Below are 15,157 nucleotides of genomic sequence, written 5' to 3'. Positions count from 1 at the left end.
CCCTTAGCAGTTGGAGTTGTCAGGCTCTGTATTACTCTGGTCGGTAGAGCCCACGCCAAGATCATCTCCCCAATTAGCACCACTATTCGCTCCATCGAGGATAGCAAATTGGCCAGACTGGTTGAGCGCCTTCACAGAAGTTTTGTTTCCCACTTGGAAGGCAGTACTTGGCTTCATTTCGGTAAGTATGTTCACCATGCGGGCTACTGTCCTTGGAACATATTGGGATCGTATGCCCGGTGCGATGACAGTGGCTGCATGTCACATTCCCTGGTTGCTGAAGGTTTCATCTCAATTCCGATCTTGAGTAGGCCATCTTCGCCGACGCTCTTGCTGCTTGTGTTTGTTTACGTGCTTGACGACCCGGTCAGCGGTGCCATGAAGCTCGCCACGTACCAAGAGTTGCAACTCAAGTTAACTTTGCTCAGCGCCGTGTATGCCAGAAAAGAACTTCTGAATCTCGTTGAGCTGTGTCAAAACTTTTCGCCGCGGAGAAGTTTGTTCAGCTCGTGTTGGATGCCTTGTGGAGCACGGAGATACGCAGCGTTGGCGGGGACGTTGGAAATGTATTCAAGTTAAAGAATAGAAACATCCGATATATCTCGCGGATAGTACACAATGTTTCCCTGGGTTGATAAGGTACAGGAAGTCTATTGCTTAGTGACCCGCTTGCATCTGCATTGCGTCCATCCAAGGTAGTACAAGGAGATTAGGACCCATCAGAAAAAGCGGTACAGGATAAATACAGAGGCAATGCAATGCTTCTCGCTATATCCGGCGAACCTGAGTGTCGCTTAGATTTAGAACAGAGCAACCTCGAATGATGATGTGTGTGTGGGAGAAGAGATATAGGCAGAAATCTTGGTGAGAAGGAGAAGGATGGGGGACAGAGGCCTTGGTCAGGGGTAGGAGGGGGGATGCAGGAGGATAGAGGTTAATTCCTCTTGGTGAGGAGGAGAGATATTTACTGGCTCCGAGTCTCTAGTTTGCGGAGTCAAGGCAGCAACAATTTAGAAAGTGATTCACAAACAGAAGCCGCTTAGGCTGCTGCGTAAATGCACCAAATTCAAGTGAACAAATTTTGACCATCTTGCTGCCTATCAATTAAACCACTTTCCCCTAAATCTAACGCACTTCTTTCTTAACAGAACAATACTTATATTACATTCAACTCGACCTTATAGCCATTTTATACAGCAACCTAGATACTATCAGGGCCGTTTATTATTACCTACTGAGAGTACTTCTTTCTCAACAGAATAATACTTATATTATATTCAACTTGAACTTATGGCCATTTTATAAGGCAACCTCGATACCATCAGGGCCCTTTGTTATTACCTACTGAGAGTACTTCTTTTTTAACAGAACAATACTCACATTACATTCAACTTGACCTTACGGCCATTTCATAAGGCAACCTCGATACCATTAGGGCCCTTTGTTATTACCTACTGAGAGTACTTCTATTGCGTCGACTGCAGCAGTGATTACGCATCGGCTCTACTATGGACGAGGCGGACGAAGATGGTATTGGCGGTCGATTACAAGCCCATCCTTTTAATGCGCTTGACCTCTCCCCCGAGATTTTCAACCCAGAGTTTTCTCTCCCCAAGACGACAACCTGATCACCGAAGACGAAAACCTGATCACCGAAGACGACAACCCCTCTTCAGACATCATTAAGTCTAGCCCGTTCACCGTACTCATGAACAGGGCCCAAAGCCGGCACTTTGAGGAGATATACAGGGAAGGAGACTGGGACCCATCAGAAGAAGCGGTGCAAAATAAGTACAAGGCCGATGCAATACTTGTCGCCATGTCCAGCGATGCAGAGTATTCCCTGGATTCAGGACAGAGCAACCTCGAATTACCCCAGGAGAATGACATCCAATTGGACACAGGAGATCGACGACCTCGACCCGCGGGAGACCGCTATCGACCACAGAATAAGGGTTGTTGGGGAATGGACCATTACCATGTTCAAGGAAAGCGTAACAACTGATGATACATACGGCTGCTTCTACTTATGCGTCGTTGCAGTCCATTAAACCGTGTGTTGTGTACAAAGTTCTATCGCGTTGTTGCCGCTCCTACAAATTTTCCGGCAAGAGCATAAAGAGTCTGGGCTTGAATATAATAACATAACATATCGTCAGTCCCCAGAAGCCGTTTATGTTGGCTGGCCTTAGGGTATCCGAAAAATTGGCCACTGGAAGCATAAGAGACGAAATTAGTGGGCCACTTTATGTTCCTTAGACTATAGTTCTTAGACTATTTATTTTTGTAACCTAAGACTTAGTAGACTAGGCCATTTTTCCTGCTACCTACTACCTCTAGGCAGGTAGTCAGCTACTTTTTGTGAACCAGTATTTTTCAAGGCCCTCGAGTTGCCTCCTTGGTAATCATGGACGATCCTACGCTGGTCCCAGTTCGGAGCGAGCCGTCTAACCAACAATGCCAGAAGAATGTCATCTTCCATGAGGCTGCGCTTGTCCCTGGAAACATTACCCACATGAAGCGAGCACTTTTTGATGAATTACCAGACGCGGAGATGAGGAAATTCAGGGAGAGATTGAAACTAGAGAACGACGGGATCCGTTGCGGGTTCATACTGTCCCCTGTTTCGAAAGTGCTAGTATCGGCGTCTTCACCCGATACGACCCTCCATTTTGGTACCAACTATCAAGAGAATGGGGTGGACCAGTATTACATGCTCATGTACCTCCTTCTTGCCACGCTGATGATTCCACCAGAGATGATCAGAATTGTGGAAGCCTTATTGAGAAAGCATGATCGAGACCCAATGCCATTGAACACTGCTATCGCGACAGTGATCATCTTTGCCGACCTTCAACAAAAGCATCCGATTGTCGAGTCATTTGTTAACTCTAAATCGAGGGGACAGTGGACCAGCAAGTTCAAAAGTGTCACAATGACCCAATCTGTGATATACTTTCCGCATCTCCTGAGGTCCCATGAGAACGGAAAGTACACTCGATATACTCATCCACTACGATGGGCTTACCAACAGTATCACCGCGATTCCACGAATAATCACGACTTTGCACTAGGAGATCAAGACGCGCAGCTACCTCAGGATCAGTTACTTGAATTGGCAACACATATCAAAGGCCGGATTGTCGGGTCCATCTTATTCCCCAATCTATGCCAGCTACGCGATTAATCTGGCCCAATCTCTGGAGAAGTGGCTGGCCCGAGACATAAGGGACGAAATTAGTGGGTCACTTTATGCAATTTAGGCTATGAGTTTAGGTCATTTATTTTTCTACCCTAAGCCCAAGATACCATCTTTTCTGCTACCCACTAGACCTGGTTCCAGCTGGCCTTCACTCGACGGAGTTACAATCGTCTTGACTGCCGTTGGTCGCAGACCCTGAAGAAGCTCGGTAGCTCGCCTCGAATTGTCGGACTGTTCGCGTGCATTATCTACGCCGCCTCTGTAGTCTCTGGCCGCTTTGATGGTGGTGCGCTTGCCGCCCGCTGGCTTAGGAGCCTTTTCGCGACCGGTATCACACTTGGAGGTCGGATGGGGACCTTGGCATGTCTCGCAAACGACTTGTTGACGTTGTGGGCAGTCCTTTCGGGTATATCCAGGTTGACCGCACTGCCTGCAAATGAGTTCGGTGCACTCACTCCGTTTGTGTCCGAGTACACCACACCTGTTGCATCGTCGCTGACTGCAATCACGAGCCATGTGTCCTTCCCCACCACAGTTTTTGCAAGTCAAGGTAGGGCAGTCCTTGAAGACATGTCCCTCCTGATCGCAGTTCTTGCAGACGATTCGAATGCATTGATCCGCGCGGTGGCCGGGTTGGTGACACTTGAAGCAATTCTGATCGCCACCTTGATCATCATTGTCCCAGTCTCGTGGAGGCCCTTCGACCGTCAGGGGCTGAGTACACTGGTGTGTAGCGTGTCCGGTCTCCGAGCACTTGTAGCAGGACTAGTTTGCCATGTCCTTCGTACAATCGAGAGTGAAATGATCATCTCGACAGTAAGCGCACTTCAGTGACTCCTTACACTCGTTGGAACTGTGACCCTGGGCGAAACAGTTCCCACAGATACGGTACTCGCAATTCTCAGCGTCATGCCCGATCATTCCACAGCTCTTGCGGAGGCAGGTGTCGTTTGAGGAGGGGAGTACCACCTCACAGAGACAACCGTCGTGTTCAATTGTAGTACACTTCCAGCAGCAATGTACGCGGACGACAAGGTTCCTCTCCTGATGGTATCGGAAAATGCTGTACAGTTCCCGGGCTCGCTGAGCCTTTTCGGGGTTGAGCTCCGAATTGACGAGAGCTCCCCTGCTGGTGATGACAATGTTCGAAACTGCAGCGCGAGTTAAGGCAGGTGTAGCTCGCTGCTTTGATCTAATGCAACGCTTCCCGAAGATATGTCGAGATTGGCAGGTTGTGTATGTGCATGGTTGATGATGCATCCATCTGGTAGGAGGATCCTTGCTGCCGATTTGATCTGCGCAATCGGGAAGTCCTTGTGTAGCGTGCCTCCACTTAACGATATTGACAGTAGAAAATTATTTGGCGAAGATTTCTGGCTCAGCATCAATGACAGTGGAAACAGGTGTGAGGACACATTCGCCAGACTGCAATTCGAGAGGTCTTCGGGAATGCTAGTCGGCTCTCTGGGTCGCAAGACACTCATGATAATCATCCGTTTTGGGCTGATGTGAAGCGGCCCAGCCATGCTCAAGATTAGGATCGAGGCCCCGTTCTTGGCATGCTTGAGTGATCTCATTCTTCATCCTCTTGGCTGGCGGCTGATAAGATTCTGCCTCAAGCATCTCTTCTGCTGTAACCATGGTTGGAAAGCCCAAGAGTAGTCTTCTGTTGGATAAATGGTCAGTCATTATGAATAGCAGTAAGGGATGGATTACCCACGCTGACACTGCTGGGACTAAATGGTACGAGGACTAAATGGTACGATTGACGTTGCGTCTCTCTCAGATGGAATAACTTAGTATGCGATAAGTGGTGTGGAGGTGGAACATGAGCTGGCTTGCCACCTAAATCTTGAATGGATGATGGAAGAGGGAGGCTGTGCGAGAAGAGTGAGAAAGCAGTGACTCCAGTTATGCAATCGAGAGCTTTCCCCGCACTCCAGTGCTCTTCAAATTTTGAAATCTTGACACTCGCTTGCACTGTCAACCAAGTGACACAAACGAAATGCCACCGCGCCATTGTTCAACGTAACATCATCACGCCCTCCCGACTCTGACCATTGATTAACAAATCGTATCAAGCATTTTTATTATTCTTTATTAACCATTCTAATTGTTCCCATGTCCTCGTGGTGATTATCCTATCCCTGCGGTGATTGTCTCATTTTCCTTGATTGATTATCCCACGCCCAAAAACGCAAACCTATTTTGCGGAAAATCAAGAAATCGCAACTGCAAAGAAAGATGATGGAAAATCTCGGATCCCAGGTTATCAAGACTGCTCCGATGATGGCTTTATCTGTTGCAAGAAAATCATGTTTTTGGCGATATCCCGTGCCTTTATGTCTCGTGCGAGTATTGGGCGAAGAATATGTAGTGGCTGGAATTCCATAGCGAATACCAAAAAGTCGGATGGTCGGTCGATGTCTAGCAAATGCTGGATCCTCTTCCGGGCAATGTACGTGATATACGTGCGGTTACGAACTGCGTAAGCTTCCACCTGGAATGCACCGTGACGTTTCATAGCCTCGTGCTGGATTTCCACCCGTGTTTTGGATTGTGTGAACACGATGTCCTTGAAAGAGAGATAATTGCCGGTGGCCCCCTTCCACAGAATCTTGACTCCGGAGCTCTCGGTTACACTTGGCATGCAGTAGGCGATTTGAGGTTTGTGCTGTTCTGGATCGCTTGTCTCGGGTACTTTCTTGTCTGCCTTCTGGGTTTTTGCTCGCTTGGGTGAAGGAGAGTTATCGTCCTCAGCCGTCCGTTTGCCCGTCGGCGAGGAGTTTGGGGCACTTTTGAACACCCCAGCTTCGACTCCAACTTCTTTGATTGTCGGGGTCTTTGGGGGTGCCAGGGTCTATCAATGGCACTGTGCTACGAGGTTCCTAGCCTCGAAACACATCGGCCCACATGGCATAGCGGTCGTGTTCAGTGATAGCTTTGGAACTCAGGGCTTGGAAAAGGTCGTCGAATGAGTGCCATTTCAAACCCAAAGAAGAGAGCTCCTTCTCGATACATTCGATGTCAAATGCAAATTCGTTTAGAACGTTTTCCAACATGATGTAGCCGAGACGTCGCTATATATACTGGTCAGAGGCGATTTCCAAAACATAAGTAAACTGAACATACCTTGCAGCTAGAACGTTTGAGTGTGAACAGCTTGCAATGTGCTAGATGGTAGATGAGGTATAGGGGATGAGGGATGTAGAGGGAGAGGCAGGAGCACTCTTTCAGGGTGATTTGAAAGGAAAGAGGAGAGAGTGAAAAGAAGAAAAGAGACGAGAAGTGGGGCAAGAGAAGTGTGTGACAAGTAGCAAGAAGTAGGGTTACCAGGGAAATTGGTATTTTTATCTTCTCTGACTGCTGCCTAGACACTGCGAGGGACTGGCAAGTTCATTGAGCAATTAAGTTGCTTATTGTCTAAGATCATTATCATGCATGTTCGTTTTCTTTCTATCTTTGAAGATGGTTTTCTAATTGTTCCCTTTGCCTCAATGCGCCTTGCTTAAGATGTCCACCGTGGATATCTCAGATCACCCGTCCTGGGATGACAATTTCCTCCTATAACTCCAAGGTTCCCGAACGCCTTAAAATTCACTTCGCTCTCGATGTCTCCGCGATGGATCATCAGTCATCAGTCATCTGTCAAATCGACGGCCTCCTTCCCGTCGTCGAGCTTGACGACTTTCCATTGTCTCGGGGTAGGCGTATCCTCATCTGCCTCGCGTTTGACAGTGAGAGACTCCTGCTTGGTCTGAGTCGAGTTAGTCAAATATATCTAAATCAAAGTACAGTCCTCACTAAGGGCATGTCGTATTCATTCCGCCCTCTCCCGACGGGAAAGTAACTTACACTGCTGTCACGTAGTCTTTCCATTGCGAGACGTCGTATATCACTCTCTGAGAGATGAGAGAGGACATCTTCGCCATCGTCAGCCACAACTGGAGGCTCTGGTGATGGAGTTCGTGGGATGATCATTTCGTGCTGCAGAGCTTCTGTGTTCCAGATAGTTAGTGTGGTTTCCGCCCCCTTGCCAACGCACTGATATCATACCATGGGATCGGTAATGAAAGAAGAACTCTCCAACAGGAACTATATTCTCGACATTGACGCAGGTGGGCGTTTTAATAACAGTCCCTGTCTCGGCCAAGCTAAAATCTGTCAGTTCTGTGTTAGCAAGAGTGGCGATTCTACACATACGTGGTCATGTGGCTTATCCCTTTGCCCTTCAACGCTTTCTCCGCAAGGTCTGGTTGCTGGCTGGTGGGATTAGTGCTAGATTCTCTCCCGCACTGTGTCTTTGCAGTCCTGGCTGTCTCGACGAGTATCTTGATTATCCCCAAGCCCTTTGCCCTCGAAATATCTTTCTCAATCTTTGATTTGGATGCGGAATCAACTAACCATATCGTTAATAGAAAATCCACAGAGCACGTGTCTTAACATACCTTCCGTGATGGGAGCAAACGTAAACTTCTTGAGTACTGATACTCCTGAACCTGTGTCACATCGCGCGGACGACATGGATATGTCGATTGGCTGCCTCTTAGGTAGTTTGTGCTTGTATACGGGCCGACAGTCCATGTATGTGCCGTCAATGTATACCCACATCCAGATAGCGTCATTCTTGGGGGGAATTTGTAGACCGGAAGAGACTGTAACTTCGATAGAAAACTCGGCATCCGATTTGCACTCGATGTAGCAGTGTTTTCTTGGTGTTGTATCATCTGCTTTGTGAGGATTGTTGGTCATTTCGAAATCATCTGGGACTTCGTATTCAGCTGCCAACTCCTCAGCGACCCGAACGCGGGCGGTGATGTGCGGAACCTCATCTAGCACCGCCATCTTATTGAAAAGAGGCTTGCCAAAGAGTGGTCTGAATTTCGGTGGCGGCGATCTTGATGTTGAGGTTGCGTGTCTGGTGTAGGTTGAGCAAGAAGAGGGAAAAGAGGGCCAGCGCTGTGCATGAAAGAAAGTTGTAGGCGGGATTCGGCATCTGAATGATGCTGTTCAAGGCAGGTGTTTGCAGCGGGTTGCTATTACTGCTGAAGGCAACTCCCCGTGGCCAGTGCGGATGAACTGCTAAAACATGCGCTCCTAAGTACCTACCTAATAAAGTGCGCGGTCAGAATAAAGAGATACTATCTTCTCCTACATAACACTCACTCTACCTGGTCATAAAGTCTTTGTTTGTCTCCTCAAGGCAAGACTCAAATTGATAGGTCAAAGCTCAATAGTCTCCGTCGTAGAAGTTGCCCAACACTACCAAGTTAGATCATAGAATGCCGCCTCCTCTCTCATCTCACTTTAGCACGAAACTATCTGGTCATGAGAATAAACTTGTACACTGAGAACATCATCATCTTATACAGTATTGAAATCAACACTCCTTAAACACTTGACTGGGCCCCACCTCGATAAGGAGATAGATCTCGAGCGATTGAATGAGCACCGAATACATCTTTGTGAACGTGTCAGCGGCATTTCCGAATAATTCAAGAGTGGCTTCCGTGACATGCACAAGGCAATCTCAGTTCCGGCTACCACAGAGTCAAGGCTCAGCACCTTCCCATGTCCCTTTGACAATGAGGGCAAATCATCCTCAACAGCATTTTGGATTTGGTCAAAATCTAATTTGACTTTGCGTTCGGGCTATCAATCTCAAGAGATGAGCCGAGCGTATGCGACAGCCTGATATATTGTAACGAGAGTGGGAGGGTATGGCATGATGTCGATATATTAATATGCTGATGATGTTTGGCGACAAAGCACTTATCAAGGATGTTAGACTCAAAACAGACATGCATACCTATGTCAAGAACAAAGGTCATGAAACTGCGCTTTTCTATTTCGTAAAGAAGATTGTAGTTAGACACTTGCGTCAAGGTGTTGAAGCTTGTAGATAAGCACCACTTATTTATATCTACCTAGTCTATCTGGTACATAGCATCTTTAGTGTATTCTGTCCAGCATATAAGTACCTTGTACCCCGCATCTATTCTGCTGGTAGCATCTTTCACTTTAAAAGTTTATGCTCCATGTCACGTTTTAGAATGGCGTCGCAGCATCCGACATATCCCAACCCAGTCAAACGGCCACGAATCGGAGAGCGCACTTTAGTAGCGTGCAACGGCTGTAAGCAGAAAAAGTTAAAAGTAGGAATCGACCTAGCCATGGTTATTGCATTGCTGTATGACTAACGTGCAAAAGTGTGACGGACAAATTCCCAAATGCCAAAATTGCAGCAAGACTGGAAGAGGTATGAATTTTCTCAGATACACAGCACCGTGCTGACCTAGCCAAGAATGTCTCGTCGAAGATCCGGCTACTGGGCTTTTGCGGCCTAGGGATTATATGCAGTCTCTCGAGACCAGAGTCGCTTACCTAGAAGGCCTACTGAAGCAGGCCAGACCTGATGTGGCTCTCGATCATCTCATGGGACTCGAGAAAGACGCTTCCAGCCATTCACCGGCTATACCGACTCCCATCGCAGGTTCTGTTGAAATCTCTGCTACAGGTAATTGTCAACGAGATGCGCGTGCTGAGGCGGAAGATACAACCGATCAGCTGTCTACCGACGTTGCTCTACTGTGTTTGACAGCCGCCAGCAAGGAGCCTCATTATTTCGGCCCATCATCAGCTGTATCATTCTCAAGAATTGTGAGCGCCGCTATGGATCTGCCCAAAAAGGTTGGGCCATTTCATCAAGCAAGCTCAGTCCGGTTTGAACACGGGTCGTCGACATGGGATTTTCCCCAGCCGTTTCTCATCGATTTCCCCTCGCCACAGGCTGGTGCTACTTTGTCTCAAGCATATTTCAATAACATTCATCCTCAGTACCCATTCCTTCACCAGCCAACATTTCAATTCTGGGAAGATCTGTGTTTCAAAGCCAATTTTGGCAGAAATCTGTCAATGGCAGGCGATCTGGCGCAATTCTTCGTGTGGATGGTAAGAATTCTTGCTCGCTTGGCATCTTCTCTGTCTTCTCACAAGTATACAGGTCTATGCAATCGCCTCTCTAACTCTAGGCCCTGCCCACTATGATGAAGCTGAATCATACTACAACATGGCCCTTGTGCATCAGCCTTCGGTTCTCGAGCTTGACAGTATCGAGTCCATACAGAGTTTGCTGGCGTGTGCAGTCTACTCAATACGCTCTCCCGCTGGAGGAAGCCTTTGGTTTGTCTCTGTAGCACTGTGGATAAATATCAATTCTGACTGACATTTTAGGAAATCCTCCGGCCTTGCTATCAGATACTGTATAGAGCTCGGTTATCATCGAAACGCTTCAAAGTACCGGAAGAATGTCAATCCACTCATCGCTGAGATTTCCAAAAGGTGTTTCTGGGTGGCCTATGATATTGACCGGGTGGCGTCCTTCATCCTGGGTCGTCCAGTTGGCATTCCTGATAATTGCATTGACGCTGAGGTATGTATCTTGCATTTGAAAACCATTGTACATTCTACTGAGACACCGACTGTTAGTTGCCATTAGATATAGACGATGATAAAATCAATGCACTAGGCTTGTTACAAAGCCCGCGTACGTCTCCAGAGGAACCACCCACGAGCATGACGGGTGCTATCCACGTGGTCAAACTGCGTCGGTTGTGGTCCAAAATTGGCAATAATATTTATCCGGCGATCACTGAGTCTTCAATGAGCCAGGCAGTTGCAAAGAAACCTCTCATCGAACAGTTGAGAGCAGAGTTGGAAGCATGGCATAGCGAGGTTCCTCATGCGCCAGATACACCCGGACTCGACCCTCTCTCCGTTTTTGCCTCGCGCGAATGGTTTCGCCTGGCTTATGACCATTCCATTCTCCTGCTGTATAGGCACTGGATTACTCATAAACCTCCTCCCGGGGAAGAAGAGTCGGTCGAGGAAGCACTAGTGAGTTGTGCAGAAAAAGCAAAAGAGATATGTGTCCTCTACCGCAGACTCTTTCAGCGCCAGTCTCTACAATTCACGTGGGGATCACTCCACATACTATTTCTGGGAGGATTGACCTACCTATACTGTATCTGGAAGTCATCCAGAGTAAGAGACGCTGCTAGAAAGATGGACATCATCAACACATGTATGGCCTGCAATACAGCATTGGTCGTCATTGCCGAACGCTGGGGAAAGGCTGCACCCTATAGAGACATATTTGAAATTTTGTCAGAAAAGACAATCAGCCTCATTTGCGGAGATGGCAACCAGTCAACCGAAGATCATCAAGGATGGCAGGAACCAGGTCAAAATCAGGTTACTGATCCTCAACCGCTCGAGGAATGGATGATGGAGATTGGGGCCGACGGCATGCCAGTCAATTCGGAGTGGTTGATACAAGAGCTATTACAAGGAACGAGGAACGAGGGTAGTTAGTTAGCAATTATACATTAGCGTTTTTCTCATCTCTGTTATCAGTTGCTGTGTTTCCAAACCTGAATATACCTATGCAAGAGAATTTCACGAATTTTGAATTTCTCTCTGTAACAAGGTAGTGTCAACCTACTGAGTAGCAGAAAAGTTGGTCTCCTAGGTCTTAGGGTATAAAAATAAACAACCTAAGAGGTCTGGCCTAAGTAGCATAAGCTGCCCTGCTAATTTCGTCCCTTAGGCTTCTAGCGCCCAATTCTTCTGTGGAGTTGAGCCACCAAGATAGCAGCCTGCTATTAGCTCGCTAGGATATTGTACGGCAATAAAGAGATCATCTCACTGACTCGGCGAGTTATCCGGTTTTTCTGGCCTCTTAGAGCGATACAAAGTCTAGGTATATAAGTTGTAAATGTGCACAAGTGGACTTTTGATGTCCATAGACGCTACCCAAATTCACGACATGATATGATACTCAATAAGATGATACGCAGGTGCTTAACGAAATATTAAGGGATAGCATAGTTGGGAAACTAAATTGCATCCGGTGCACTATATACAGATCGAGAAGTGAGCTTGCAGTGCAGACCACACCTCTTAATACTCTCGTTTTGAATCTCAAGGTAGAGTTTATCAGCATCCAGCGTGGCGTATCCCAATGCACTTTCTAAACCCGCTTGGTCAGAACGTGGCTTTCCTTGAGGCTGGTCTTGTTGAGAGTTGCCGAGATTTGAAGCGAAGATTCCTGCTGCTGAGAAAGGCAAAAAGTCTTCGTAAGTGATAGGTTCAGCCGTCAGGTAGCCCTGTTCCACCAACTCTTCAAGCGAGTCAGAGCCTGACATGTTGTGACCTTGTTTGCTTGTGCGATGGTAAGTGCGGTAAATCAGATCCTGTTTCCGCAGCTCGGACCAAGAGTCAGGGTAATCTCTAAACACTTCAGCCATGGTAGCGTCGATTGCTTCAGGACTCTGTGTATCTAGGCTCTGGCTGATTTTCTTCATTACTGTGTTCAGCAGATCATCGTAAAGCTTTCTGCCTGCAGGGGTCACCGCAGCGCCTCGTTCCTCAATTTCGCCAAATCGAGCCCTATGGGTCCCTTCAACCAGAACCCCCAAACCGTTGCGAAATTGGATTCTCTCTTCCAATGCTAGGAAGCTTGTCTGTCGGAGAAGGATCGGGCATTGGCGCAGGGGAGGTCCCTCGATGCGATGCTTGACCCGAAGACCTTCTTCTTTCATTTGTTGTTGGCTTCTAGTAATATCCAACGTCCGAGGCGTTAAGTGGTTGATGTGGGCACTCTTAAAAGATGCAATGTCTGCCAAAATGGGATGGCTCTGGGCTAGCTGCTTGTATTCTTCTTCCGATGCAAACGCTTCTGGTTCCCAACTAAAGGTCTTGATTGCTTCAGCAATGAAGTCGCTCACGTCGGATATCCTCAAAAGCCTGCCATTCGTTTCAGCCTTGTTGATGAAATCCAACAGCTTGGGGCTGAAGATATCCCGTTTTGACAACAATTTAGAAGTAAGCTCACGGGTGTCTGGGTCCGTGATCAAGTCAGGTCTCAGCAAGGTTGTGAATACTCTGAAAGGGTTCTGATCCAGCGATTTGTAGTCGACCGGACGGAAGCAAGTAGCATGCATTGGCAGCCCAGCAACAGAAAGGTCATAGTAGCCCACGGCCTTGAGACCGAGTATGGAAAAAAGACGAGCGACGGTTCTCAATTCGTAAGGAGTTCCCAGTCTAATGGCTCCGTGTCTCTCCACATCCAGTCTTTGAGACAGGAGACGTTCTTTTGTAGAACCGGGTTGCTCTGAAAGTATACCCTCGTTCACATCGTCAACAATTCGAATCAAGTCACCGTAAAGGGGTACTTCATTCCGGTACATGGTCGACATGGCCAATGTGAAAGTTGTGCGAACTTCTTCGGGACTTGCGAAATCATTATCCCGTGACCTGACAGAGGCAGTGATTGTCGAAGCATTGATTTGCAGTGTAGGCATTTTGACAAAGAGATGGAGAAGTAAGTCGATAATGTGAAAATAGACATGTAAATAAACCAGTCCCAGAAGTTGAAATACCGGCACCAATAACTGGCACTAATTGAGAATATATGGACGCCATCTCTTTCTCCATTCTCAGTAATGAAGCTATTATATCGTGTAGTACTTCGGGTGATACCGACGACGACGTCTTGTGATAGAGCCACGCTCGGGGTAGATAGAATGGACTTTATCCGCCAATCACGGGGGCTGCCGGGTCGCCATAATGCGAAGACATTTGACCAGAACTGGCTCGATTATTATAAGATACCTGACCAGGGAGATTATTCTTACACTAAACCGTTTAGGCTCTCACTGACACCAAGGCTTATCAGATCATGTCTTCCACAACAACAGCAACGATGGCGGCTGAACCATCCGCAGCCTCATTATCAACATCCCAGCCTAAGAAAAGGCTCCACAAGATCCCGCAATTTGATAGTCAAGAAGAAGTCAGGACATGGCAACTTGGGCAAATGGCGGGAGCCTTTCGCATTTTTGCGAAATTGGGCTTTGCTGATGGTGGAAGCGGGCACATCAGCTTGAGGGGTAAGACCCCCTCATTTTGCACATTTGCTGTATATGAGATTTCGAGACTGACACTTTTCTTGTGCAGATCCAGTCCAGCCAAATACCTTCTGGTTGAACCCTTATGGCGTCCATTTTGGTCTCTTGAAGGTTTCTGACATGGTCCATGTCAACGAAGAGGGTGAACGGATCGGCGGCGCGGATAAGCCTGTCAATACAGCTGGATTTATCATCCATGCTGCCATTCACAAACGCCGACCCGATATCAACGCCGCATGTCACCTTCACAGCCCTTATGGGCGTGCCTGGTCTACCTTTGGCCGTCCGATCGAAATGCTGAATCAGGACAGTTGCATGTTCTACAACGATCTTGCTGTATATGCAAACTTTGGCGGTGTCGTCTTTGCCAAAGAAGAAGGCAACCGCTTGGCTGATACTATGGGCCCAACCAAGAAAAACATCATCCTACAAAACCATGGGATCCTGACAGCAGGCGGTACCGTTGCGGAAGCAGCGGCTTTTTTCATCGCCTTGGAAAGAGCATGTCATACACAGCTACTGGTTGAAGCCGCCGTGGCGTCTGGGCTTCAAAAGACATTTGTAGGCGATGAAGAGGCACAGTATACAAAAGATGGAACGGGTAGCCCAGAGGTCATGTATATGCAATTCAAGCCAGAATACGACCTTATAGTGGTAGAGACAAAGGGGGACTTTTTGAATTAGTTAGTAGATTCTTACTATTTTAACAAGACATTCATTCTCAATCTAAATATCATTTTACTATCTGTTCTCCCTGTAAAGAATCTCGAGAGTTTTACTATTTATAGCTGGATATATTATTATTGTAGTTACAAACAATCTTATTCAATATCTAGATGTATATGTCTTATCTTTGTCAAATATCAACTTAGTTTTATACTGTTGATTTTTCAAAGCTGTAGAGCATGGAAAGAGGCAGTGTCAGACTTATAAATTATGAAAACCCATCAAATGCGACCACTTCTTTTGCATAAATACAACCATT

At 47.2% G+C, this 15,157-nt stretch overlaps 8 protein-coding genes across 8 annotated transcripts; 4 read left to right on the top strand and 4 right to left on the bottom strand.

Moving 5' to 3' along the window:
* Positions 1 to 1,508: 1,508 nt before the first annotated feature.
* On the top strand, positions 1,509 to 2,005 carry FPOAC1_001055 (uncharacterized protein; the record flags this gene model as incomplete). Its single annotated transcript, XM_044845661.1, has 2 exons — positions 1,509 to 1,539; positions 1,587 to 2,005. The coding sequence occupies 2 exons, from the start codon at positions 1,509 to 1,511 to the stop codon at positions 2,003 to 2,005; spliced, it is 450 nt and encodes a 149-aa protein (XP_044711577.1).
* Positions 2,006 to 2,407: 402 nt separating this feature from the next.
* On the top strand, positions 2,408 to 3,187 carry FPOAC1_001054 (uncharacterized protein; the record flags this gene model as incomplete). Its single annotated transcript, XM_044845660.1, has 1 exon — positions 2,408 to 3,187. The coding sequence occupies one exon, from the start codon at positions 2,408 to 2,410 to the stop codon at positions 3,185 to 3,187; it is 780 nt and encodes a 259-aa protein (XP_044711576.1).
* Positions 3,188 to 3,289: 102 nt separating this feature from the next.
* Positions 3,290 to 4,843, bottom strand: FPOAC1_001053 (uncharacterized protein; the record flags this gene model as incomplete). The annotated part of the gene is made up of 4 exons (XM_044845659.1): positions 3,290 to 3,900; positions 3,991 to 4,534; positions 4,595 to 4,643; positions 4,683 to 4,843. The coding sequence occupies 4 exons, from the start codon at positions 4,841 to 4,843 to the stop codon at positions 3,290 to 3,292; spliced, it is 1,365 nt and encodes a 454-aa protein (XP_044711575.1).
* Positions 4,844 to 5,474: 631 nt separating this feature from the next.
* On the bottom strand, positions 5,475 to 6,602 carry FPOAC1_001052 (uncharacterized protein; the record flags this gene model as incomplete). The annotated part of the gene is made up of 4 exons (XM_044845658.1): positions 5,475 to 6,062; positions 6,106 to 6,282; positions 6,335 to 6,375; positions 6,581 to 6,602. 4 exons carry the CDS (start codon positions 6,600 to 6,602, stop codon positions 5,475 to 5,477), a joined length of 828 nt encoding a protein of 275 aa, XP_044711574.1.
* Positions 6,603 to 6,839: 237 nt separating this feature from the next.
* On the bottom strand, positions 6,840 to 8,047 carry FPOAC1_001051 (uncharacterized protein; the record flags this gene model as incomplete). Its single annotated transcript, XM_044845657.1, has 5 exons — positions 6,840 to 6,959; positions 7,058 to 7,200; positions 7,259 to 7,356; positions 7,406 to 7,601; positions 7,651 to 8,047. The coding sequence occupies 5 exons, from the start codon at positions 8,045 to 8,047 to the stop codon at positions 6,840 to 6,842; spliced, it is 954 nt and encodes a 317-aa protein (XP_044711573.1).
* A 1,208-nt stretch (positions 8,048 to 9,255) lies between these two features.
* On the top strand, positions 9,256 to 11,575 carry FPOAC1_001050 (uncharacterized protein; the record flags this gene model as incomplete). The annotated part of the gene is made up of 6 exons (XM_044845656.1): positions 9,256 to 9,357; positions 9,413 to 9,461; positions 9,507 to 10,153; positions 10,206 to 10,384; positions 10,436 to 10,634; positions 10,691 to 11,575. The coding sequence occupies 6 exons, from the start codon at positions 9,256 to 9,258 to the stop codon at positions 11,573 to 11,575; spliced, it is 2,061 nt and encodes a 686-aa protein (XP_044711572.1).
* A 524-nt stretch (positions 11,576 to 12,099) lies between these two features.
* FPOAC1_001049 (uncharacterized protein) lies at positions 12,100 to 13,566 on the bottom strand (the record flags this gene model as incomplete). The annotated part of the gene is made up of 1 exon (XM_044845655.1): positions 12,100 to 13,566. The coding sequence occupies one exon, from the start codon at positions 13,564 to 13,566 to the stop codon at positions 12,100 to 12,102; it is 1,467 nt and encodes a 488-aa protein (XP_044711571.1).
* Positions 13,567 to 13,967: 401 nt separating this feature from the next.
* On the top strand, positions 13,968 to 14,856 carry FPOAC1_001048 (uncharacterized protein; the record flags this gene model as incomplete). Its single annotated transcript, XM_044845654.1, has 2 exons — positions 13,968 to 14,154; positions 14,222 to 14,856. 2 exons carry the CDS (start codon positions 13,968 to 13,970, stop codon positions 14,854 to 14,856), a joined length of 822 nt encoding a protein of 273 aa, XP_044711570.1.
* Positions 14,857 to 15,157: the final 301 nt, after the last annotated feature.

This window comes from Fusarium poae, chromosome 1, assembly GCF_019609905.1.
Source record: "Fusarium poae strain DAOMC 252244 chromosome 1, whole genome shotgun sequence".
Classification (NCBI taxonomy): domain Eukaryota; kingdom Fungi; phylum Ascomycota; class Sordariomycetes; order Hypocreales; family Nectriaceae; genus Fusarium; species Fusarium poae.
The sequence above is the reverse complement of the archived record's forward strand: the minus strand, read 5'-3'. Positions and strand labels throughout refer to the sequence as shown.